At 46.1% G+C, this 25,898-nt stretch overlaps 1 protein-coding gene across 1 annotated transcript; it reads left to right on the forward strand.

The window, feature by feature from the left end:
* The first annotated feature begins 4,395 nt into the window (after positions 1-4,395).
* HRASLS2 (HRAS-like suppressor 2) lies at positions 4,396-23,432 on the forward strand. Its single transcript, XM_012665668.1, has 4 exons — positions 4,396-4,431; positions 6,612-6,714; positions 18,708-18,976; positions 23,156-23,432. Exons 1-4 carry the CDS (start codon positions 4,423-4,425, stop codon positions 23,264-23,266), a joined length of 492 nt encoding a protein of 163 aa, XP_012521122.1. The 5' UTR covers positions 4,396-4,422; the 3' UTR covers positions 23,267-23,432.
* Positions 23,433-25,898: the final 2,466 nt, after the last annotated feature.

The following is a 25,898-nucleotide window of genomic DNA, read 5'->3' on the forward strand; positions in this document are numbered from 1 at the left end:
GCCCAGCTAATTTTTTCTATTTTTAGTAGAGATGGGTCTAACTCTTACTCAGGCTGGTCTCGAACTCCTGGGCTCAAGTGATCCTCCCCCCTTGACCTCCCAGAGTGCTAGGCATGAACCACTTCACCTGGCCTTCCTCTTCTTATAAAGCCATCAGTCCCACTCCCATGATAACCCATTAATCCATTAATTCATGAGTAGATTAATCCATTTATAAGGGCAGTCCCCTCATGATACAATCACCTGTTAGAGGTCCTACCTTTCAATAGTGCCAAATTCAGATTAAGTTTCAACAAGAATTTTGCAGGGAACAAACACCATCATAGTGGGAGATCTGAATACACCTTTCTAAGAAACTGATGAATCAAGAGAATGGAAAAGTCAGTAATAATATAGAAAATTTGAAGAATTTATCAACAAGCTTATAGAATGGACATACATAGTATAATTTGGATACAGATTCTTTTCAAGCACACAAAGGAACATTTATGAAAACTGACCATATCTTGGGCCTTAAAGCAAGTCTCAACAAATTTCAGGGGATTAGTAACACCCAGATCCTCTTCCTTAGCTATAATGCAATTAAGTCAGGAATCAACAAGAGACAGGTAGAAAAACTTTATACTTGCAGAAATTTTAGAATAAACTGCTAGATAAGTTGAGTCAAAGAAGAAAGCACAATGGAGTTAGAGAATATTTAGAACTGAATAATGACAAAAATGTTAGGTATCAATATTTGCAGCATGTAGCTAAAGGGATACTTATAAAGAAATTTATAGCATAAATCTCTACATTAAGAAAGAAAAAGGTAAAAATTAATGAGTTAATCATCCAATTTAAAAAGATGAAAAAAATAAAAGGGACAAAGGAAAAAGATAAGAGCAAAAACAAGCATACGAAAGAGAGACTGCACAAGCAAAGATTTTAGGAATTAAAAAAAGAATATAACTACAGATGCCAAGGAGATTAAACAAACAATAAGAAATATTCATAAATAATTTTATGACAAAAAATTGGAGATTTTTGATTTGATTGATACATCCCAAGAAAAATGTTATCAAAGTTGAACCAAGAATAAATTAAAAAATCTAAGCAGTCCTTTAACCATTAAAGGAATTAAATCAGTAGCTAAAAATCCACAAAGGAATGACATGTCCAGATGGTTTTATAGTTGAGTGTTACCAAACATTCAAGCCACAGATGAGAAGACTTCATATATGGAGCGAGATATATTATACATGGATAGGAAACTTCAATATTATAAATATGTCAGTTTTTCCCCAGATTCATCTATAGATTCAATGTGATTCCAAACCAAATCTCGACAAGGTCTTTCTTGGACTTGGCTACCAGATTCTAAAATGTGTGTGGAAAAGGAAAGAGGCAGTATTAGCTATTTCATTAGCAAAGAAGAACACCAGGCAGGGAGACTTGCACTACTAAATATTAAGGCTTATTATAAATTATTATTGTGATCAAGATAGTATATTTTTGACCCTTATATGAGAGGCTCAAGGGAGCTCCCTTCTGCCGCTTCTGCCATGCAAGGACACAGTAAGAAGGCATCACCGAGGACAGCAGTCCCCACCCCCCGGCTGCTGACTGTGGCCTGTTAGGAACCCGGCCAGCGAGTGACTGAAGGTTCTTCTGTATTCACAGCTGCTCGCATCACCACCTGAGCTCCGTCTTTCCCCCCTACCTCCTCCACCCTGTCCGTGGAAAAATTGTCTTCCATGAAACCGATCCCCCAAAAATGTCGGGGACCACTGATCTAGGAGAAACAGGCCCTCACCAGACATGGAATCTGCTGGCAGCTTGATCTTGGACTCCCTAGCCTCCCAGAAATGTGAGACATAAATTTCTCTCGCATATAAATTACCCAAAGGTATTTTGTTATAGCAGCCTTAATGGACTAAGACATATAGTATATTGCTTAGAAATGTTCTTGAATTGCATGAGAATTGCCCAAAACCATATTTGCAATGCCAAAGACACTGCTGATGTTGGGCACGATCTCCAAGAGATTATTATCAAAGATATTAAATCATTCTAGACTATTCTGAAAGGCAAAGATAATTAACTTTGATCAGTAATTCCAAACTTTTTCAAGTATAATGTGCTTTTTATAATGGCAAAAATATGGCACGGGGCTGGGAGTGGTGGCTCATGCCTATAATCCTAGCACTTCGGGAGGCCGAGGCAAGAGGGTCCCACTGCCTGCTGTCTGCAAGCTGGAGACCCTGGAGACCTAGGAAAGCCACTAGTGACATTCAGCCTGAGCCCAGAGAGCTGAGAGAACCAGGGGAGCAGGTGGTGTAAGTCCCAGTCTGTGCACAGGAGAACATGTTCCAGGTCAAGCAGAGAGGCAGGAAAAAGGGACAAATTCCTCCTTCCTCTGCCCACCTGCGTGGGGGAGGCATCTGCTTTGCTCAGTCCCCTGATGCACGTGCTAATCTCATCCAGAAACACCCTCGCGGACTCACCCAGAAATAATGTCTAATCTGGGTGCCCCACGGCCCAGTCAAGTTGACACGTAAAATTAACCATCGCAGCTGCTATGAGCGTGAGTGTACAGATTTTGTGTGACACGGGGCTTATCTGAGATATTGGTTATTTTCTATTTCTTCAACAGCTTGTTGGTACACGGGTTTTTTATTATCATTTCTTATATCTTACACTTATATTACAAATATTCTTCTATGTAGATGTAGGATTTAACAAAACTCATTAAAAAGTACACGTAGTCCACGGTATTCCCGGAGAATACCGAGAACTGGCCACACTGCCTCTGGGGGACCGGATGGCCGCGGCTGGCGGTGGGGAGCGTGGAGGCTTGTCGTTCCTCTTACAGCCTTTTGTGCAATGACACACACACACACACACACACACACACACTCGGTATATATAGCCAAGGACATAAGCACTCCGGGTGGTCCTGCTGCTCTCCAGCGGGCTGTGCGTGGGCCTGCCCTGCCCCATCCTCTGCCCCACTCAGCGAGGACAGTAGGGACACAGGCGGGATTCTCATGCTCCTCCTTCCGTGTGCTCCTGGGCCTGATTTTCTGACACTCTGGACACACTGGCTCAGGCGAAAGGCTCAAAGTGCAGTGAGAGGACAGTGACATTTCTCCCCGCACAGTCAGGTTAGTCACTGCGCCAGCCCCACCTCAGATGCCCTCCGGCACAATGCCCAGAGGTCCTCCTGCTCAGGGAAAGAGGAACGTGATGTCGTTGCAAGGGGATGGCACCAAGAGGACGAACCCACGGGCAGGCTGTGGAAAGGTGTCGGCACGCCCCACGGGAGGCCAGCCCAAAGCGCTCCGGCCCGGGGCAGCGGTACACAGCCAGGCCAACCCCACGGTCCCCTCCAGAGCGGGGACTGAGGGTGGTCCTACGGCAGCCTGAGGAGGGAGTGGCGATGCTGAGAGAGGCCGAGTCTCCATGGGAGCGGCTGGTCGGCGGAGATGCTGCGGCTCCGGAGTCCTTTTCCAGGTCCAGCTCACCTGCATCCTCACATGAAAGCTCTCTTTTTTATTATTTTCTGAAAGCCTAAAGAAGGTAAGTTACAGATTCTTGCTTCCGGCCCACACCCCCCACAAAAGGATGCTAAGCTCCTACCCCGTCCCACCCCCTTCCCCGCTCTCACACCCCTCAGGGAGGCCACTAAGCTCCTCCCCGTCCCTTCCCGTCCCAGTTTGCCTGGAATGTGACAGCTCTAAGTGATGTCAGAGGACAGATCTTCGTTTGGGGTCTGGGTGGGATAACATGCAGGTGCCTCGAAGAAGCGGCCTCTACACACCCAGGCAGTGACGGATTCTGGTTTCCATGTGGCCTAGAATGAATGTTTCTGAACTGTGGGTGGGAGGCGGAAAGGGGAGCGGCTTCCCTCTGTAGCTCTGGCCCGCAGGCCGCTCTGTTCCGGAGTGGGGGGACTGTGCCTCCAGGGACATGTTGCATCCAGCTCCACTGGGTTTGAACTTGGTGGAAATGTCTGCGTGGCCGGGCACCGGGCAGTCCCAGTTTGGGGACGTGGGTCTCAGTCTCTTGGGTCTCCTCCCTCCTTCGCTTGGAGCTCTTCCCCCTGGCCTCGGTCTCCCCTCCTGCCTCTCCCCACAGCCAGCTGATCTTGCCTGTCCCCCTTCCCTTCTCCTCTCCGCCTGAAACTGTGCCCCTTCCGCACCTGCCACCAGGTCCTTCTGAATCTACATCTCGAGCTCAGATTTCTCTTCTCTCTGCTGATTTCCAAATCTCATTGTATGTGCCCCGCCTCTGCTCGAAGATAGAGCACATTCTTAATGAACCTTGATTTCTGTCTTCAAATATTTGTATGCCTTGACGGGGTCACAGGGAAAACGAAACTCAGAGGTCATTTAAGGCGGGACACGCAGGCAGCAGTGCAGGAGACATCATCTCGCTGGAAGGATGGCCTTGGTAAGTCCCCAGAAAGGGTGTCACAGCTTTTGCTTGAATAACAACCCTGTCAGTGGTGACTGTGTGTGTTTTCCTCGTTGGTCCACAGCTCCTGCACAGACGGGGCACGGGCACACACCGAGGTCTGAGGGTCTGGCTCTCAGACGCAGCGGGAAGGGACCAGAATGGTGGCTGGGAGCCCAGAGGCATCCCAGCCTCAGCCGCTGCGTGGGGTCTGGTTTCACTGCGGCCAGAGGCCAAGGAGCGACATGGCCTGGTTTGGGTTTGTGCCTTTCCACAGCCACACGGCCAGAGGCTCTGCAGGCCTGTCGGGGCAGGAACGGTGGGCTGTGGGCGGCTGCACTGCTCCAGGGCCCAGGCCTCCTCCTCACACTGTGCTCGGTGGGTGGACAAACTGGGGAGCAGGCGCCCAGGGAAATGGCCCACAGCCGCACGGGTGGGGGCGGTGTCAGAAAGGCTCCCGTCCCCCCTCACTTCCAAACAGGGCAGGTCCTACTTTCCCCTCCTTCCCTCCACCCCCGGTAGCAGACTCATCCCTGAGTACCTGCTGCATCCTGACACCATGCCAAAGGCTTTAGTTTCATCGACACCAGGTCATTAACATACAACCTTGAGAAGCAGGAATAATTACTCCCAACTTTACAGATGTGGGGAGTGACACTCTGGGAAATACCAGAGAGGGGATTTGAACTTAGGTGGGTCTGACTCCAAAGCCTTTACTTAAAAAAAAAAAAGAAACTAATTTCTTTAATCCCACAGAGAGTGTGTGAGTACATTGACCTAGTTTAAAAAACTGAAACCAAAACTATTAGCATGAAAGCTAAAGCCCTCCATCATCCTCCCCATTGGAGATACTTCCCCTCCGTACAGCCTTGTGTGTGCGATTCCAAATATTCTCTGTGCTTTTGCACACATAGATACAGCTACCTTATAAGTATTGGCTGGTGGCTTTGGGTTTTGTTGTAGTTTTTATTTGAGTTCCCTGAGTGTAGCTCATTTAGGAAATGCTTGAATCTTTTTCTTTATTTACCAGTTTTTGGGATAAGATGGAGGTTCCTTTCCATCCTCCAGAGATAACTAGTGAGTTTAAAAAAGATCATTATGAGTTTTAACATATTTGATGTGTTTCACTCTATGTGCAATTATTATTTTTGATGCTCTAATTGTTCCATCTTTGGTCAAGTTGACTCTTGACTGCTGTAGTCAAAAAAGGCTTCGTTTTTAACTAAAGCCTCCACCAGGCTTGCAGTCAGCTGGCATTGTCACCTCTCTCAGCAGCAGCTCAGCTCCCTGGTTAGGGTGGCCTGGCCCTCTGTGGCCTGGCTCAGCTGAGGTAGGGGGAGGAGGAGTGCTGGCTGGCCTGGGAGTGTTCCCAAAATAGAACTGCTACGGCCAGGACTGTTTCTCATTCTAGGTGTGGCCAGGGCAACATGCCTCCTGCTCACAGAAACTCCGCAAAGGCACTGCCCACCAACAACTGCAACCACACCCTGTCATCCCAGGCCCCGATTTGGCTTGCAGCGTAGACTCGAGCTGCCCCAGCCTTGCCTGGCAAGTTCTGGGATGGCTGAGGGCATTAACGTTGGAAACATTCAAACCCACGTTTCCGACTTGCTCTTCTGCTCACTAGGCGAGTCATCTGACCTTCCCGAGACTCCAACTGCTTATCTGTCCAGTGGGGTAATGAGAGTTCTTACCCAGAGGAGTGGATAACGTGGGTCAAGTGTCCAGCGCCGCCTCTGGCACGTCAGGCTTTGCAAGGCAGAGCTCTATGGCTCACAAGAATCACTTGGGCATGGGCATGAGGCAGGTGGCCCTCAAAGACTCCTTTGGAATCGTACTGTTACTTGCTGACACAAACATGCTCTGTGCATAAAGTTCCCTCTCGCCCAGCTTGTGCACACCCTTCCACCACACTCCCGTGCTCACACCCGCTCACGCAGTCCCTCAAAGACACCCCTGTATCCCCTCCTTGTCTCCTGAAGAGCCCGTTTCCAGCCCCACAACCCCAGTAAGTAGAGGGGCTTCCCACTGGTGCGAGGAAAGCTCCTGTCTCCTCGTTTGCTGTAGGTGATGAATAAAGAGAGTCTCCAGGCTGGGCTGGGTCTCCATGCAGATCAGGTTCTAGAACGTTCCCTGCAAAGGCTCACCTCTACCTGTCTCTGATTTTTCTGTTGCAGGCCAGACCAAAACTCGGAGACCTGATTGAGATTTTTCGCTTTGGCTATGAGCATTGGGCCATCTATGTGGGAGATGGCTATGTGGTCCACCTGGCTCCCCCAAGTAAGGACACATTCTCTTTTTAAGCACAAAGGTTCAGATCAAGGTGGGGAACGGATGAAAAATTATGTGCTTGTCCTCACTTTAGGGCCTAGCAAGTAGGCACTCAATACATGTCTGCTGAACGGATCATGCTCTTGCCGGCAGGTGTATCAACTGCTCTTCCATAGCAGTAAGTTGGTGGAGAGACTGTTGACCTTTATTCCATGATAGAGTAGGGTTCAGTCCTAACAAACCCATTGGACTTGGTGAGCATCCCTCCATGGGTCCCATCGCGTGTGTATTTGTTGTTCTGGAGATACGAACAAGAGTAGGAAGCAGTTGTTTCCTTCGAATGGTTTATAACTGGCTGTGTAGTGCGGTGGACGGAGTGTGGGCCTCCCAGCTCAACAGAACCTGTTTGGGATCCTGGCTCCTCTGCTTACTGACCGGGTGACCTGAACTTAGTGATGTGCACCCTCTGCAGAGCAGGGATAAGAAGCTCTACCTCCCAGGTCGTGGAGGGAGGCAATGAAGACATACATGGAAAAGCACGGGTGCAGGGCCTGGCCAGGGGCTGGGGCAACCTTTTCTTCTGAAGCATCATGGCATCCAAGAAAATGCCCAAGCACTGGAAACCACTCAAGTGCACAGCAGCAGGGAATTGGTCAAATAAAATAGATATATCTGCCTACAACAGAATGCTACACATACAGTCACTAAAAGCAGTTGTGCAGCAGGTGTATATATATATATGTGTACATAAATGAGATCAGATCAAGTTAGAGAAATTTAAAAGTTTTGTTGTACACACAAAAGAACAGTTTACAAACCAAGGGACTTTGAACCAAAAATGGCAAGATGCTTAGCCCATAGCAGTGACGGCTCAGCTTACAACACACGAGTGAGAAAGTACATTGTCTTCTACTGCGGTTGGCTACTAGAGACTTACGTTCCTTTGAGGTAGTCCTGCTGCAGACACTTGTTGGCAGCTGACTGGCAAGCAAGCTATAAGGTCGTGCTGACGTGAGGAAAGCTGGGAATATTCAAACTGTGGCCTCTGTTTCGGTTCCTCTTTCACAATTCCCCTCTTTTGGTCATTCTCTCAGTTGGACTGAGAGCGTGATCAACCCATTAAGCATTAATCTTGGGCATCATGTGCTGTTTGTCCTTTCATGGCCATCCAAAGATCCCAAACCAAGATTTCAGTAGATTCCCAGTGTATGTCATTTTTGTTGTTTAATTCTCATAGAGATCATCAGAGGGGTCAGTGTTGCTGACGCGCGTGTAAGGCTGTTGAAGGGTACACTGCATGAGGGCTGTCATCAATGTGACTAATAGAAGGATCATACCAAGTGTTTAAAAAATATCCCACAGACAAGGTCTGCCAGAGCCAAGATTTAACCAACTAAATAGATCAACTGATTTTGTGTCCCTGATCAGGTGAAATACCTGGATTTGATCCTTTAGCTATTTAAGATTCTGGGCTACAATTCTTGGCTTATTAACATAGAAGCAGCATTTTTTCTGATAAGAGCACAAGCTCCATCTTGCTGAGCAGTGAGGGTATCAAGAATGCTTCTGTTCTGGAGGACCGTTGAAGCTAAACGGCTTATCCTGGCTTGGATCACTTGAGGAGCGTTTAAGGTATCATTAAAACTCTTTTCAAGAGTTGTAGAAATATTGATAAGTGATTTTCTAATTCAGAGACTCCCAGTTGAGGGACGAGGGCTCTAACAAAATAATGAAATCCAGAGCTTCTTCATGTAATTGGGGTTGGAAGCTTGCAAGAAACTCATTTATGGAGAGTTGTTTTGTTTAAATGATCCCAAGTTAAGATTTTATTGGCATTTATAAAGTCATACTTGCTTATTTGGGGTGAGAGATATCCCAGCCTGTATCTTCCAAACTGTTTGGATGGGAAACCTTTGTGTATCTTATTACCACAAAGAATGAACAATCCAGTATTTTTGAGGGAGGGAGTTGAGGTGGATCCCATCACCCACCAATCAGAAGTGATATAAATATCATGATTATTTTTGTCACTGTGGCATCTGCACATTGCCAGTTTATTTATTTATTTATTTTATTTTTAAATTTCAGAATGTTGTGGGGGTACAAACATTTTGGTTACATATATTGCCTTTGTACCGCCCAAGCCAGAGCTACAAGCATGTCCATCCCCCAGATAGTGTGCTCCTTATCCATTAGTTGTGAATTTACCCATCCCCTCTACCCTCTCCCACCTGCCCAGCACCCGATGAATACTACCTTCCATGTGTACACCTAAGTATTGATCAGTTAGTACCAATTTGATGGTAAGTACATGTGGTGCTTGTTTTTCCATTCATGTGATACTTCACTTCGGAGAATGGGCTCTAGCTCCATCCAGGATAATACAAGAGGTGCTAGATCACCATTGTTTTTTGTAGTTGAGTAGTATTCTATGGTATACATATACCACATTTTATTAATCCACTCATATATTGATGGGCACTTGGATTGTTTCCACATCTTTGCAATTGTGAATTGTGTTACTATAAACATTTGAGTGCAGAGTCTTTTTTATAGAATGACTTTTTTTCCTTTGAGTAGATGCCCAGTAGTGGGATTGCTGGATCAAATGGTATTTCTATTTTTAGCTCTTTGAAGTATCTCCAAATTACTTTCCACAGGGCTTGTACTAATTTGCAGTCCCACCAGCAGTATAAGAATGTTCCTATCTCTCCACATCAACACCAGCATTTGTTGTTTTGGGACTTTTTGATAAAAGCCATTCTCACTGGAGTTAAGTGATATCTCATTGTGGCTTTCATTTGCATTTCCCTGACAATTAGAGATGTTGAGCAATTTTTTATATGTTTGCTGGCCATTATTCTGTCTTCTTTTGAAAAGTTTCTGTTCATGTCCTTTGCCCACTTTTTAATGGGTTTTTAAATTTTTTTCTTGTTAATTTTCCTAAGTTTTATATAGATTCTAGTTATCAGCCCTTTATGGGAAGTGTAGCATGCAAATATTTTTCCCCATTCTGTAGGTTGTCTATTTGCTCTAATGATAGTTTCCTTGGCTGTGCAGAAGCTTTTTAATTTGATCAGGTTCTACTTATTAATTTTTGTTACTTCTGTGATTGCTTTGGGGTCTTCTTAATAAATTCTTTCCCTAGGCTGATGTCTATAAGAGTTTTCCCAATATTTTCTTCTAGAATTCTTATGGTTTCATGTCTTATGTTTAAGTCTGTTATCCATTGTGAGTTGATTTTTGTGAGACGTGAGAGATGCAGATCCAATTTCAATCTTCTGCATGTGGCTATCCAATTTTCCCAACACCATTTATTGAATAGGGATTCTTTTCCCCAATGTATGTTTTTGTCTGCTTTGTCAAAGATTAGATGACAATTTGAGGATGGTTTTATATCTGAGTTCTCAGTCCTGTTCTAAAGGTCTATATCTCTGTTCTTGTGCCAGTACCATGTTGTTTTTGTTACTATAGCCTTGTAGTACAGCTTGAAGTCTGTTAGATTGATGCCAATTTGTTCTTTTTGCTTAAGATTGCTTTGGCTATATGGGGTCTTCTCTGGTTCCATAGAATTATTTTTTCTAGATCTGCGAAAAATGATGTTGGTATTTTGATGGAATTGCATTAATTCTGTAGATCACTTTAGGTAGTATAGACATTTTAACAATATGGATTCTGCCCATCCATGAGCATGGTAGGGTTTTCCATCTGTTTACATCCTCTGCAATTTTTTTTCTCAGTGTTTTGTAGTTTTCCATCTATAGCACTCTCACTTCCTTAGTTAAATATATTTCTAAATATTTAATTTCCTTTGATGCTATTGTGAAAGGTGTTAAATCTTTGATTTGATTTTTGGCTTGACTGCTATTGGTATATATGAATGTCACTGATTTGTGTGCATTGGTTTTGTATCCTGAGACTTTGCTGAATTTATTTATTAATTCCAGGAGTCTCTTGGTTGAATCTTTGGGGTTTTTTAGATATAATATCATATCGTTGGCAAAGAGTGAAAGTTTGACCTCTTCTGCCCCCATTTAGATACCCTTGGTTCCCCACTCTGTTTGATTGCTCTGGCAAGGACTTCCAGCACTGTGTTGAATAGAAGTGGTGATAGTGGGCCACCTTGTCTGGTTCTAGTTCTAAGCAGGAATGCTTTTGATTTTTCCCCATTCAGTAAGGTGTTGGCTGTAGGTTTATCATATATGGCTTTAATAATTTTGAGGTATGACCCACCCCACCTATGCCTATTTTTTAAAGAGTTTTTTATCATAAAACTGTGCTGAATTTTGTCAAATGCTTTTTCTGCATCTATTGAGAGGATCATATGGTCTTTGTTTTTGCTTTTATTTATATGGTGAATTACATTTATAGATTTGCATCTGTTGAAACATCTTTGCAGCTCTGGGATGAAGCCCACCTGGTCATGATGAATTATTTTTTGATGTGTAGCTGAATTTGGTTTGCTAAGATTTTATTGAGAATATAGATTTTTGCGTCTATATTCATAAGGGATATTGGTGTGTAGTTTTCTTTTTTTGTTGTATCCTTTAATGGCTTTAGTATCAAGGTGATATTGGCTTTGTAGAATGAGTTGGGGAGGATTCCATCCTTCTCAATGTTGTAGAATAATTTTGGCAGTATAGGTACCAGTTCTTCTTTGTAAGTTTGGTAAAATTCAGTTGTGAACTCGTCTGGCCTGGGACTTTTTTTATTGGAAGATTTTTTATTGATGCTTCAATTTATGTGCTTGATACTGATCTGTTCAGGAATTCTATTTCTTCCTGATTGAGCCTAGGAAGGTTGTGTGTTTCTAAGATTTTGTTCATTTCCTCCATATTTTCAAGTTTTTGGGCATAGAGATTTTTATAGTATTCAAAGGTGATCTTTGTATTTCTGTGATAACTGTTGTGATCTCTCTTTTTTCATTTCCAATTGAGCTTATTAGAGTCCTTTACTTTCTACTTTTGGTCAGTATAGAAAGAGGGCTGTCAATTTTGTTTATTTTTCCAAAGAACAAACTTTTTGTTTTACTAATCTTCTGTATAGTTCTTTTGTTCTTGATTTCATTTAGTTGTGCTTTGATCTTAGTTATATCTTTTCTTCTGGTGGGTTTAGGATTGGTTTGCTCTTCCTTTTCCAGTTCCTTGAGACAGTTCAGTAGTTTGTTGATTTATGATCTTTCTGGCTTTTGGATGTGGACATTTAATTATATTAGTTTTCCTCTTAGGAATGCTTTTGCTGTCTTCCACAGATTTTGATAACTTGTGTCTCCGTTATCATTTAGTTCGAAGAATCTTTTGATTTCCCTCTGGACCTACTCGTTGACCCAATAGTCATTCAGCAATAGATTGTTTAATTTCCATGACTTTGTGTAGAGGTGAGAGTTTCCGTTGGAATTGATCTCTAATTTTATTCCGCTGTGGTATGAGAAGATACATGATACATGATACAAGATACATGATATAACTTCTATTTTTTAAAAATTTGTTGAGATCTGTTTTATGGCCTAGGATGTGATCAATCAGTTCCATGAGCTGATGAGAAGAATGAATATTCAGTGTTGTTTGGATGAAATGTTCTGTAGATGTCTGTTAGATCCATTTGTTGTAGGGTTCTGTTTAAGTTCATTGTTTCTTTGATTATTTTCTGCTTGGAGGATCTGTCCAGTTCTATCAGTGGGGTGTCGACATTCCCAGCTATTATGGCATTGCTGTTTATCATGTTATTTAGGTCAATCAGCATTTGATTTATATATCTGGGCGCTCCTGTGTTGGGTGCATAAATATTTAGGATTGTTAAGTCTTCTTGGATTTTTCCCTCCACCACTATAATAGTGACTGTCTTTGTCTTTCTTTACTTTTGTTACTTTAAAGTTTATGTTATCTGATAAAATAATGGCTACCCCAGCATTCTTTTGGTTTCCATTTGCCTGGAAATTTATTTTCCATCCCTTCACCTTGAGTCTGAATATGTCCTTGTGGGTAAGATATGTTTCTTGGAGACAGTAGATACTTGGCTTGTTTTTTTTTTTTTTAATCCACTCGGCCAGCCTATGTCTCTTCAGTGGGCAATTCGAGCTATTCACATTTATTGAGAGAATTGATATTTGGGGTAGATTTCTATTCATACTGTTGGATATAGTCTTATTATTTTGTTTTACCTCTCAAGTCATTGTGGAATCAGGGTTCTGGACTTTAACTCTTGGGTGATTTTACACTGGTGGGTGTCTATAGTGCTGGGTAGTGTATAATGCAGGTCTGAGTACTTCCTGCAGGGCAAGTCTGGTCTTCACAAATTCCATCAGTGATTGCTTGTCTGGGAAAGTCTTTATTTCTCCCTCATATAAGAAGTTTAGTTTTGCAGGATAAAAAATTCTAGGTTGGGCTGGGCACAGTGGCTCATGCCTGTAATCCTAGCACTCTGGGAGGCCAAGGCAGGAGGATCCCTTGAGGTCAGGAGTTCAAGACCAGCCAGAGCAAGAGTGAGACCCAGTCTCTACTAAAAATATAAAAAAGTAACCACATGTGGTGGCATGCACCTGTAGTCCCGCTACTTGGGAGGCTGAGGCAGGAGGATTGCTTGAGTCCAGCAGTTTAAGGTTGCTTTGAGCTCAGCTGACGCCACAGCACTCTGCCAAGGGCAACAGAGCGAAACTCTGTTTCAGAAAAAAGAATTCTAGTTTGGCCATTATTCTGTTTTAGAAGACTGAGGATGGGTCCCCAGTTCCTTCTGGCTTGTAAGGTTTCAGTTGAGAAGTCTGCAGTTTGTCTGACAGCTTTTCCTTTGTAGGTTACCTGCTGTTTTCGCCTTACTGCTCGAAGGAGTACCTCTTTCATGTTTACTTTGGCCAGCCTAATAGCTATGTGGTGTGGTGATTGCCTTTTCACATTGAGTCTCTCGGAAGTCCTGTGTGCTTCTTGTACCTGGATATCTAGATTTCTGGTTAGGCCAGATAAGTTTTCCTCCATTATTCCTAGAAATAGATTTTCCAGCCCTTGTGTATTTTCTTCTTCACACTCAGGGATCTCTATGATTCTTATGTTTGGTCTCTTTACATAATCCCACATTTCTTGTATACATTTCTTGCTTGTATGCAAGAAATGTAACATTTCTTGCTCATGTCTCTTGCTTCTGCGTTCTTTTTCTTCATCTGATTTGTTTATAGACATTATCTTCAAGCTCTGAGATTCTTTGCTCTGAGTGATCCAGGCTATTATTAAGGCTTTCCACTGTGTTTTGTAGTTCCTTGAATGCCTCTTTCATTTCCAGTATTTCTGTTTGGTTCTTTCCTAATACTTCAATTTCTTTAGAGAATTTTTCATTCATTTCCTGCATTGTTCTTGTGGCTTCCTTGTGTTGGGTTTCTATTTTCTCTTGAATTCCATTGAGCTTTCTTACAACCCATATTCAAAATTCTTCATCTTTCATTTTAACCATTTCGTTTAAGTTGGTATCCATTGCTGAAGAGCTAATGATTTCTTTTGGGGGTGACTTTTTGCTCTGATTTTTCATATTTCATGAGTTCTTTCACTGATTCTTTCTTAACTGGCTTCTTGGCGGAGAACTGGGGGTGCTAAGGCTGGTTTATGGCCCTGTCTCCAGTCCCCAAGGATCGTTCAGTGACAGTGCCAGGGAGAGGAGCACTGGTCCTGTATTGCCTTAGGGGTGTTTTAGCAAGTTTGATGAACCTGTTGGGTTACATCTGACCTGATGTCTTCACCTCTTCCCAATGGATCGTAGTGAGTTTGGTCCCCTAACTTAAGCTCCAAGCTGGTGGATTGTACTTGTGGATACGAATCCACTGCTCCCTAATAGCTTGAAATGGAAGGCAATATGTTTAGCTATGGGGATGCAGCCTCTGGCGTTGATTGTAATTTGCGCAGAGGAGCCAGTTACTGAGGTAATCTGTTGTCCCTGTGGTAGGCTCTGGTCTCCCAGGTGGGGTATATGAATGCCTCAAGCTTTGGGATGGGCCTTGTAGCTCCCAGGTGTTGCTTGGACCCTGTTCCCCCCTGAGGTGGGGGTAGGAACCAGATGGACTGCAGCTGGAGTGTGGAAGCCTCGCTATGGGCTTCTGTCGTTGCTCGTCCTGCCACTAGAGGGAGCCGCTGACAAGGATTTCAGGGCTATCTCTCCAAACCCGGAGGGCTGCTCCCGGTGGGCGGGACCAACCAGTGTGATTGCTGAGGTCTCTGGCCTTAGGCCAAAGTAATCCCATGGTTTTAGTTAATTTTGCCAATTTCAATTTTAAAATGCTACTGATACATTCAGTCTTTCCTGAAAATTGAGGATGAGAGGGACAGTGGTAGTCTCCAAATGTTTGAATAACCTTGTTTAATTGTTTTATAACTTGTCCAGTGAAGAGAATCTATCACCTGACATTTCACTGGGATTCTCCAAAGTAAAAAAACATTTTCCAATAACTTTTTGGCTATAGTAATTGCATCACCCTTTCAGCCCGGAAAAACATCTGTCCATTTAGAAGATATCTGTACTATTCCAAGTGGGTATTGATGGTCCCTGCAGGTGAGGAACTGAAGGAAGGCCATCTGTAAGAGTTCCAACGGTCCTGACGGTGGGGGAGCCGTTCCTGGGGCCACTTAAAATTTTTTTTGTTTTGAAATAGAGTCTCACTGTGTCTCCCAGGCTGGACTGCAGTGGCCATTACTTTATTTGTCTGATAGTTCCTCTTTTGTTCTAATGTTTTTTCAAAATGTTCCATTAGGTGATTTTGTTTTGTAAGGGGAGTTACCTCCCATTCTAATTTACGTGTCTTTAGTTAATCACTTATTTCTGTGTGTAGTCCATCAACAAAAGGGTCTGGCAGAGCCTCCTATCATCCTGGCATTGAAGACTGAATTATCATTGGAAAATTTCCTCTAGGCAGATTTGGAAACCCAAAGTGGATCCATCTTTTTTCTGTTTACAGAAGTTTACTGTTTCCTGGGTTTATGACCCAGTCTGTGCTCATGGGAAACACGTCGGGACTGTCTTAAAATAATAGCTATTTGCCCATTTTCCTGGCCCCTTTTATTCCCTGTTTGGAGGCATGAAAGAAGCCTCAAAGTCTGCAGTCGGATTGTGCCAATTTGCCTTTCTAGCCATTTTCGAGCACCCCCTGCGCCCACTGTCATATGAACAAATTGACATAAATCAGAAAGCCCTGGATCATAGGCTCCTAGAAGAATTTTTAATTCGAAGAAGGTGGGGGGATACAGTTTTAGATCAGGTGGAATCCATCTTTGCCTTTCGATTCCCTACAAATGACTATATCTTTAGGAAGCCTGGTAATTCTATCAGTGTCTAGAAACCTGGGGAATCACGGGTTTCCCCACTTGTAGACAGAAGGGTGACTTAGCAAGAAGCTTCAGCATAACCTAGGTATGCACGGTAAAGTCAGAGAACGCGAAACACAAAGACAGTGGAGCTCAGATCCAGGAGAGACCGAGCCCAGCGCTCTGCGGTCAGTGAGACAGCAGTGGGCACAGTGGTCTCTGTGGATTCTGGCACCTGGTGGCTCAGTGACCCACGGGCTCATTAGGGAGTCATCTTCAGATCTCACTTCTGACACCAGAAACTGTTAACAATAAAATTATATCAAATCAGAGAAATTTAAAAGCTTTGTTGTGCATATGAAAGAACAGTTCACAAACCAGGGAGCTTCAAACTGAAAATGGCAAGAAGCGTGCATGGCTCAAGCAGTTACGGCTCTGTTCATGTAGCATGAATGAGAAAGCACGTTGTTCTCTATTGCCATTGGCTACGAGACATTTCCTTAAGGTAGTTGTGCTGCATAAGCTTACGTGTGTGTAGCTGATTGGCTAGGAAGCTGCGAGGTCATGTTGACATGAGGATACCTTATGTCCCCAAACCGTCCTGAGATAGGGCTGCTTGGGAGTCCATAGAAAGCAGTGCTACGTGCCAAGCTGACCAGTCCAAAGCATTTATTAGGGAACTTCAGTACAGAGGGTGGGAGTGTTCTCTTGATGGACAGCAAGACAGAAGATGTTCCACACAGGCATGTCGCAATGAGCGGGATGGGTTAGGAAGTTTATAGGGGGCTCTAAGGAATTTGGTTCAGGGCTGGGGCTAGTTTCTTTCTCCCTTTCCCCTCCCTTCCCCTTCTCTTCCCTTCCTTTTTCCTTTCCTTTCCTGCTGTGGTACTAAAGCAACCCAGGGCTAGTTTCTACATGTTTAGCAACATGTTGATCGTTCAGCGTTTCATGCAACAACCTAAACAACTTTATCAGAGCCTGGGAATGTTCAAGGCTCGGTGGTTTCACGCCTGCGGGGGAAACAAGCAGCCGGCTGGCTCACAGAGTGGTCAAGGCATTCTGTGTTTCTCAGGACAAAGAACGAAAAAAAGTGGGGAACCAGGGGACCCTACACCTCGGCCCCTAAAGTTCCCCCGTGCTCCTTTGTTGTCAACTTCCACACGCCACCCACACCTCCAGCCCCTGGCAACCGACGATCTTTCTTCTGTCCCTACAGTTGTGCCTTTTCCATAATGTCATACAAATGGAGTCCTACAGAATGCAGCCTTTTGTGCCTAGTTGCCTTAACTTAGCATAATGCATTTGAGGGTCATTTATGTTGTGGCATGTGTCAGTACTTTGTTCCTTTTAATTGCCGAATAGTGTTTCATTGTATGGATGTGCCACCATCTGTTTACCCAGTAACCAGCTGAAGGACATTTGGGTGATTTTCGCTTTTTAACAATAATTATTCGAGCTACTATAAATATTCCAACACAGGCTTTTTTTTGTATGTGTGAACATAAATTTTCATTTCTTTTTGGTAAATGCCTAGGAGTGGGATTGTGGGGCCACGTGGTAAGTGAATATTTAATTTAATAAGAAACTGCCAAACTGTGGTCCAAAGTGCGTCACCAGCAATATAGGAAAGGGCACCTTCTACTGGGGGACAGGAAGAACCCCGTCCCTGAGCTGGGAGACTGAGGGGCAGAGAAGGGAGAGAGGAAAAGAAATGGGGAGAGCAGTGGGGGGACAGGGGCAGAGATGGGAAGATTAGAAGTCGAGAAGGAGGGACATTGGGCTGGGGATTGAGGGATAGAGGTGGAGGGGACAGTGTCTTTTCCTCACGGAAGAGAATAAATTCCTGGTGACATGTTTTTATGCCGATATTAACCCTGTTTCCTCCGGCCTCCCCTTTTGGGGATCTGCAGCCCAGTGAGCCTGGGTGCCGACTCTTACGTGTTTCTCCTGCCCCGTTCTTGCTCCTGCAGCGGGAGGAGCAAGAAATGAGAAGACCAGGGCCCCAAGAGGAGAAGGGACTTGCCTGAGTGAGGCCAGGACCCGGGCCCTGGAACCCTGGGTCAGGCTTTTGTCTGGCTGGTTCCTTTCCTACTATTTCAAAATGCCAGCCTGGCCCCCGAGGCTCCCACAGTGCCGGCTCAGGGAGGTTGAGTGGCTTTTTCTAAGCCACAAGCCAGTGAGGGGCAGCTGGGACTAGGACCTGGGGGTCTTCTGCCTCCTCTCTCTGTCCTGCACACTCTGCCTCCACAGCAACTTTTTCAGGAACACCTGAACTCACCTGGTCCTTTAGAGCAGGGGTCCCCACCCTATGGTGAGTTGGGTAATTATTTCATTATATATCACAGTGTAATCAGAACAGAAATCAAGTGCACAATAAATGTAATGCACTTGAATCATCCCCAAACCATCTCCTCTGCCCCCTGTCCGTGGAAAAATTGTCTTCCATGAAAATGGTCCCTGGAGCCAAAAAGGTTGGGGACCGGGACCAGCTACTTTAGAGCTCAGGTTCTTTACTTTAGAAATGAGGAAACCAGAGCCCAGGGACCCTGGGTAACTCCTCCTCCAGGCTTAGGTCTGATCTGTTTTCGAGCCTGAGGCCAGACAGGATGCGCAGGTCCTTCCACAGCTCACCCTTCTTGGTGGTGCCAAGGGCAGTGAGGCTGCCTGGCTCGGGCCAGCTCTGAGCCTCAGTGGCCCTGCCCAGGACGGAACTCCCTTTTCCCACAGGTGAAATTGCTGTAGCTGGTGCATCCAGTGTCCTGTCCGCCCTGACCAACAAAGCCATAGTCAAGAAGGAACTGCTGTCTGTGGTGGCCGGGGGAGACGAGTACCAGGTGAACAACAAGCACGATGACAAGTATCCGCCACTGCCTTCCAACAAAATCGTCCGGCGGGCGGAGGAGATGGTGGGGAGGGTGTTGCACTATTCGCTGACCAGAGATAACTGCGAGCACTTCGTGAATGAGCTGCGCTACGGGGTGTCCCGCAGCGACCAGGTACGTCCTCAGCCGGAGTCCCTTCCCCAGGAACCAGAGGTTCCCTCAGCTGACAGCCTCTGGGCATCAGTGTGGATGGAGACAGAAGCACGAAGAGGCAAAAAAAGCAGAGACAGAATTCCTGCCTCGAGGACGTTGCCGTCGGGGTGGGGACGGGGATGGGGAGACAGACAGCAGGTGGGCAGTGCAGATCAGCGCAGTTGGGGGGCGATGGCCAAGGAAGGAGCCGCAGCCCTGAGGGTCGCCCTGCTGCAGAGCCCTCCCTGGCCCCGGCCCCCCGGTGTCCCCTGACAGGCCTAGAGGCAGGTATCTTCACCTTACAGACAGGGAAACTGAGGCTCACAGAGCTTAAGGAACTTGTCCAAACTCATTCAGCTGCTAGGTATTGAGTCTCCAGTTCAGGTCAGCCACTGCACTGAGGTGGGAGTTGACCCAGGTGCAATCTGATCAAGGAATGCTTCATACCTGGGCCGAGCCTGATTTTACTGTTTTGATTAATCTGAAAGTGGAAAATGAGCCGGAGATGACCAGGGAATCGGCAGTAGGAAGTACAGGCAGAGGGAACCGTGAGCCAGGAGGAGGAAAAGCCTGGGCCACGCTGGCCAAGTTTGTTCTGAAAAAGGCCAGCTGGTAAATATTTTAGATTTTGTGGGCCAGGTGGTCTCTCCCTCGTAACTGCGGCTGTAGCTTTGCAGCATGAGAGCAGCACAGACTGCACGTAAGGGAACAGGCAAGGCTGTGTTTAAATAAACATTTTAAATTTATTTATTCATTTTTTACAAAGATAGGTTGCGGGCTGGATTTGACCCAAGGACCATAGTTTGCCTGTTTTAAAAAAACAAACCTGAAAAACCACATAGCCCCTCATATATTTTTAGGTGACATCAAACATTTTAAAAAATCATAAATGTGTAAAGGGTGCGAAGGATGGAATTTTTGGTATATTGCATACTGCATATGTGCTTTATGTGCATATTTTATTCACAATTTGGGAACTGCATATTTCATTCATTCCATTAATGAAAAATATCTTCCATGTAATTTAAATAGCCAAGCCAGGTGTTTTTGTCAAACCAATCAGCCAAATCAGACTTAATTTTGACTTTCAGAAAAACACCGACAATTTTTTAATTCAAATATCTGTGTACTGTTTTAGAACTTTCATTCTAAAATAGTAGACAGATAAGGCAGGGAGCCTCTCTCGACATGGTTCCATGTTTCTTTTGCACTGTTAGGAGCAAGGCATTCTGAAATCCTTTCTTACTGGTGTCCAGAGGCACGTAGACGTTAGCTTATATACCGGACAGTCAGGGTGGGGAGGCTTCAGCTCTTGTTGTAAGAAGGGGAGGTGGTGAAAAGGGGAGGCAGGCAAGGAGGATCCACACCTTCCGGAAGTGAGTACCCCCCAGGATGGAGCCAGGGAACCTGCCAGGCAGGTGTGGGCATGGGGGCACAGTGGGAAGTGCTCTGTGGTGCCCAGTAGGGGCCCTGATGATGGAGTCTCCCCTCCTTCGAGAGGAGTCAGGCAGAGGGTGACATGGGCTGCCTTATCATGCATCTAAGAGCACTTCCAAACGCTGTCCAGAAGCCACCAGGACCCATCTGGGAGACCCCAATTTTAGGGGGTGGTTGGCTTCTGCTGTGCTTCTGAGGGGTCAGAACTCAAGCGAGCAGGGAAGACACTTCTGTTAGTTTGTCCCTTGCCCTGGAGCCTCTCTTTTTGCACCTTGTCTCCTGCAGGTAACCCATTAAGTTGCTTTTCTTTTTTCCTCTCACTCCTTCCTTCCCTTCTGACTCTGCCTCTCTAGAAAGACCCCCCCATCTGTCTCTAGCTTTGTCTCTCTCTGTAAGAAAGTGGGCTTGGGAGAACTGCAGAACTCCGTGCACACAAACACTCCATCCACACTCCCTGCACTAACAGATGGCCAAACTCTAGCACAGCTTCTAGGAACATAAGGCTGTGTCCCTAGGATGACCCCAGGCCCCCATTAAATGCTTGCTGAGAAAGCTCTATGCTGCCAGGAGAATTTACTATTTGTTCTATCCAACACGACATAGACCCATGGCCTCCTTTTCTTAAAGTAGTTACTAAAAAGGACTTAGAATTATGAATTGCCCCTCTGTTCCTTTGAGGTGTATATAGAGTCATCCCTTGGTATGGATAGGGGGTTGGTTCTAGGGCCCCCTCAGATACCAAAATCCACAGATGCCCAAGTGTCTTATATAACATGGTGTGGTATTTGCATATAACCTGTGCACATCCTCCTGTACACTTTAAATTATCTCTAGATGACTTATAATGCCCAGTACAATGTAAATGCTATGCAAACAGGTGTTATACAATATTTTTCAAATTTGTGTTTTTTTATTGTTGTATTGTTCTATTTTTTGGGTTTTTTTTCCTGAATATTTCTGATCCACGGTTGGTTGAATCCATGTATGTGAAATCCATGGAAATCAGCCGGGTGCGATTTTATCACACCTGTAATCCTAGTACTCTGGGAGGCCGAGGCGGGAGGATCGCTTGAGCTCAGGAGTTCAAGACCAGCCTGAGCAAGAGGGAGACCTGGTCTCTACTAAAAATAGAAAAACTTAGCCAGGCATGGTGGCACATACCTGTAGTCCCAGCTATTTGGGAGGCTGAGGCAGGAAGATCGCTTGAGCCCAGGAGTTTGAGGTTGCTGTGAGCTAGGCTGACGCCAGGGCACTCTGGCCCAGGCAACAGAGCAAGACTCTGTCTCAAAAAAAAAAATCCATGGAAATAGAGGGCTGGCGGTGTATCTCTTACAACCCAGAAGCATCTTTCTCAAGGACCTGAAGCCATTCCTTTGAAATGGCATCATCAGGAAGGAAGGGCCTCTGTCTCCAGTCTCTGTGAGGGCAGAGTCCTAACTCTGACAGTTGCCAGCTAGCAGACACAGCTGGCGTCATCACATGGACACTGACCAACCTTCTGTCATTGTTCACCTCCCTGACTCTACTGAGCCCCACTCACCCCCTCCCTACTTACTCATCTCCCTTTAAAACACTCAGTCACCTCTGCACAAATCAGAATGGAGCTCAGCTCTGTCCCCCAGGGTCAGTAGTGACTGAATCAAATCTGTTTTCACCATTAACTAATGTCATGCTTTGTTTATTTTTTACACCTGGAAACATTTCTCAGTGTCTTTGAATAAAATAGTGTGTTTGTTCCCTTCTTTTCCCCTGCCACTCACATGGTTCAAGTTCACTGATACTCCACAGAAATCTGCTCTTTCGTCCCTGTTTTAAATATTTGCTTCCCTGCCTGTGAAGGGCTTAGGCACACCTGTTGCGAAGTCACTCGCCAGCTGTGTGGCTTTGTGTGAGTCCTTCACACTGCCCGTCCTCAGTCTTCTCTGGACAGCGGGAATGACAATGCCTACCACCTAGGGCTGTCGGGCGGAGGAAGCACAGTGCTGACACCGAGGAGGCAGACGTCCTCCCGCCCCCAGTCCCTCCTCCGCCGATCTCTCAGACAGAGTGGCGCAGGCAGGGCTGGGCCCACAGGATCACAGTGGGTCATCTTGGGGGGGGCTCACACCAGCTCTGTCGAACACACCAACCCTCAGGGGTCTGCCTCACACCTCTACCGCTTTTTCAGAGTATCCGCTTCCTTTTGCAGAACCCCTATGGTATCAGCGCACGAGCCAGGCATTCAGTCGGCAGGTACTCACGAGCACCTGCTCTGTGCCCGGCAGTGGGCTGAGCCCGGGACACTGAGAACAATCCAGATGAAGTCCAAGCCCTTGAGCCGTGGGCAGTGAGAGTTCCCGGTGGCCATCTCCCCAACTTTACATCTGCTTCAAGGCTCCCAGTCGCCCAGCCCTGAGCTAGCACGTCCAGGCACTGCCCCTCTGTGCTTTCCACAGCCACCCCCTGGGGGTTAGTTTTGCTTTAAATACCCACAGGGTGTATCTAGTTTCTCTCCATTGAGTCACTATATTTCACACCTGTGTCTCTGTTCTTTCGTTCAGTCTTCCTAACAGGCACCTCCTCTCCTCTTTCCTGGGTGGCCTGACCTGGGATCCCTCTCCCTCTGTGAAGGAGGATGGAGAGGACAGGGCCACATGGGTCTGTCCTGAGCTGCAGGTTCCTGGTGTATGTCTCTGTGCTCCAACCCCTCATGTTGACTGTGACCCTGCTTGTCTTCTGCTGCAGGTCACTGATGCGGTCACAACAGCAGGTGTGACAATAGGTGTCCTAGGAGTCCTGGCTGTGGCAGGCATCATGGGGACGATGCTGTCCAGAAGCAAGCAGGAAGAGGAATAAATCCAAGGAACCGACCTGACAGCAGTTAGTGAGGGTGGGTCTTGCTTAGCCAGCGGGAGTGGGGCTTGGCTTACTGATTTTGCTGTTTTGTGATTAGGAATGCTTATTTCAGTGGAGCCAAATAACAGCACAGAAGATTTTATTTGGGAGAAATGTAGCTTAGAGTGACTTCTATTAAAGACACGATTGGGCTCTGCTATGGACTGTTTGTGTCTTCTGTCCACCCCAAACTCATACATTGAAGCCCTAACCCACCTGTGTGATGGTATTTGGAGGTGGGGCCACTGGGAGGTAACTAGGTTCAGATGAGGTTGTGAGATTAGGGCCCCTATGATGGGGTCAGTGTCCGTACAGAAAGAGGAACAGAGACTAGATCTCTCTCTCTCCCTCCACCATGCGAGGACTCAGTGAGAAGGGGCCAGCTGTCAGTCAGGAAGAGTGTCCTCACCAGACAGCAAATCTGCCCCCACTTTGATCTTGGACTTCCCAGCCTCTGGAATTGCCAGAAATAAAGGCCTGTTGTTTAGGCCATCCAGGCTACGGCTGGTTGTGGAGCTGACTCACACAGGCTCCTCCCAGGGACACGGACGTGCGTCCTGGCCGTTCACTGAGCCTCTCCGTTTTCTCCCAGAGGGCTGTTGCTTTACGGTGTGAGGATACAGGAGGGGCAGAGGGGTGTCCATCAGACCTGACTGATAGACAAGGACCAGAGCCATCGGCCTGCCAGCACCTTGTGGCTGAAATCGTGTGGAGAGTCTCGACTGTGAACGTGACAGTCACCAGGGCTCCCCATTCCTTTTGCCACTCCCTGCTCCCCTTGATGCCAATAACAATGAGTATCATTCTTTCCCTCTGCTCTCCACGTCTCCTCTACCATGTTGCTTCCACCTGCAAGCGCCCCTGCTTCCTCACCACCTCTGCTTGCTGGGAACCCGGGTCTCTGATCTCACATCCCAATCTGCTCTTCTCTTCCCGCCGCCACCAAACGCGCCATGGGCCTGGAGCTGCACTCCCGGCTCAAGTGCCCAGGAGAGAATCTGATTGGCTGAGCTCACACAGAGCTCTGCCTACTGATTGGCTGTCCTTGGGTCACATGATCCCACTAGGCCAATCGGCTCTGCCTGATGGGGTCTGGTCACGTGATTCCAACATGACTGCGGAGGCAGTTCCATTTGGAGGGCATAGTGGATGTGCCCAGCTCCATGACTGACACCCCTGGGGCAGGGGCAGCCCAGGAGGGGACAGGGATGAAGCTAGCTCCAACCTCTGGCCCCTGAAGAACTGTGGGGAGCCTGGAGCTTGTCCAAGGGAAGATTCATTGACTGGAATTAGAGGCTGGAGCTCACATCTCTCATAAAATCTGATTCCCCAATCTTCCACTACTATTTGTAAAATAAAACGTTTGAAGCAAACCTTTACTTACTTTTTTCATCTCTCAAGTGCCCATTTCTTTGGAACATCAGGGGTGGTGAGAGAGCAGCAAGAGTCCTCTGTCCCTTCCAGCCCTCCCCTCTCCTGGCCAGACCCCCTTGTCTGTGCTGAGGGCCCATGGTATGAAAAGAAGGCCAGCATCTGTGAGGGGCCCACTGTGGTTACAGCACCATTTCTGTGACCCAGAGCCTGTCACCCACTGTGGCAAATCAAGTCGAGCTATGGCAGGGTCATACCTAGCTCCTGAGTTTCTGTTTGGTAAATAAACATAACCGCTGACAAGTTAGAATGAGTTCACTTTAGCTGTTCCCCCAAACCTACCCTCAGATTACAATGAAAGCAAATCTCAGAGCAAGTTCCATCACACACCCAGATATTTGTTAAGCACGTGTTCACTGCGCGGGCACAGAGCTACTCATCCATCCTGTTCTGAAAGCTGAATGAAGACACGATCCTCCATCAAACCTTGCCTCAGAGGTTCACTAAAGTCAGGGTTTCATTGTTCAAATGTCAGCATCAGGCAAGTAGAAATCCATCCCAGAGGCTGGCCATGCCAGGGACATTCAGGCTACATCAGTAAAGCACAGGCTCCAGGCCTCCTTCTCATATTCTGTCGGGGCAGGGGTGGGGAGGGTCTTCGCATCTTAGCCAATTCATGCATTAAGAATAGCATTAGTTTCACCTGTGGGAGATCATTTCTAGCCTCTGATTATACTGATTATCAAGTCCTTAATTTTTCCAAAGAAAAACCATTCTGAACATTCAGTATGCTAATTAGGAAGATACCTGGTGAGTGGAAATAAAGATTGCTTATAGTAGCCACTTCTCGCAGATACAATGCCAGATGCCTGCCCTTGAGGTACGTTTTCCTGACTGGAAAGCCGAGGTAGCTGGGGAGCTTGGGGGACAGGGAACTTAGCCTCTATTCCTTTTGTTTTTCGGGCAGTAGAGGTGAAAGGATAGTTTTACTAACCGGCTAACAAGAAAAAATAAATTTCTAACTGGCAGCCACTTAGAGTGGTATGAACTCTGTTCCTAAGGTTAGTAACATGAATATCTGTCCTACAGTTTACCTAGCAATGAAAAGAAGCCTTGCTAATAAAGGAAAGCGGAAATCCTCAACATTTGCCAGAACTGGTCACTTGCATTCCAAAGGGGAAAGAGGTCTGCAGGGGATGGGGGAGGAAAGGGGAAACAGTCT

This window comes from Propithecus coquereli, unplaced genomic scaffold (assembly GCF_000956105.1).
Source record: "Propithecus coquereli isolate 6110/MARCELLA unplaced genomic scaffold, Pcoq_1.0 Scaffold120, whole genome shotgun sequence".
Lineage (NCBI taxonomy): Eukaryota > Metazoa > Chordata > Mammalia > Primates > Indriidae > Propithecus > Propithecus coquereli.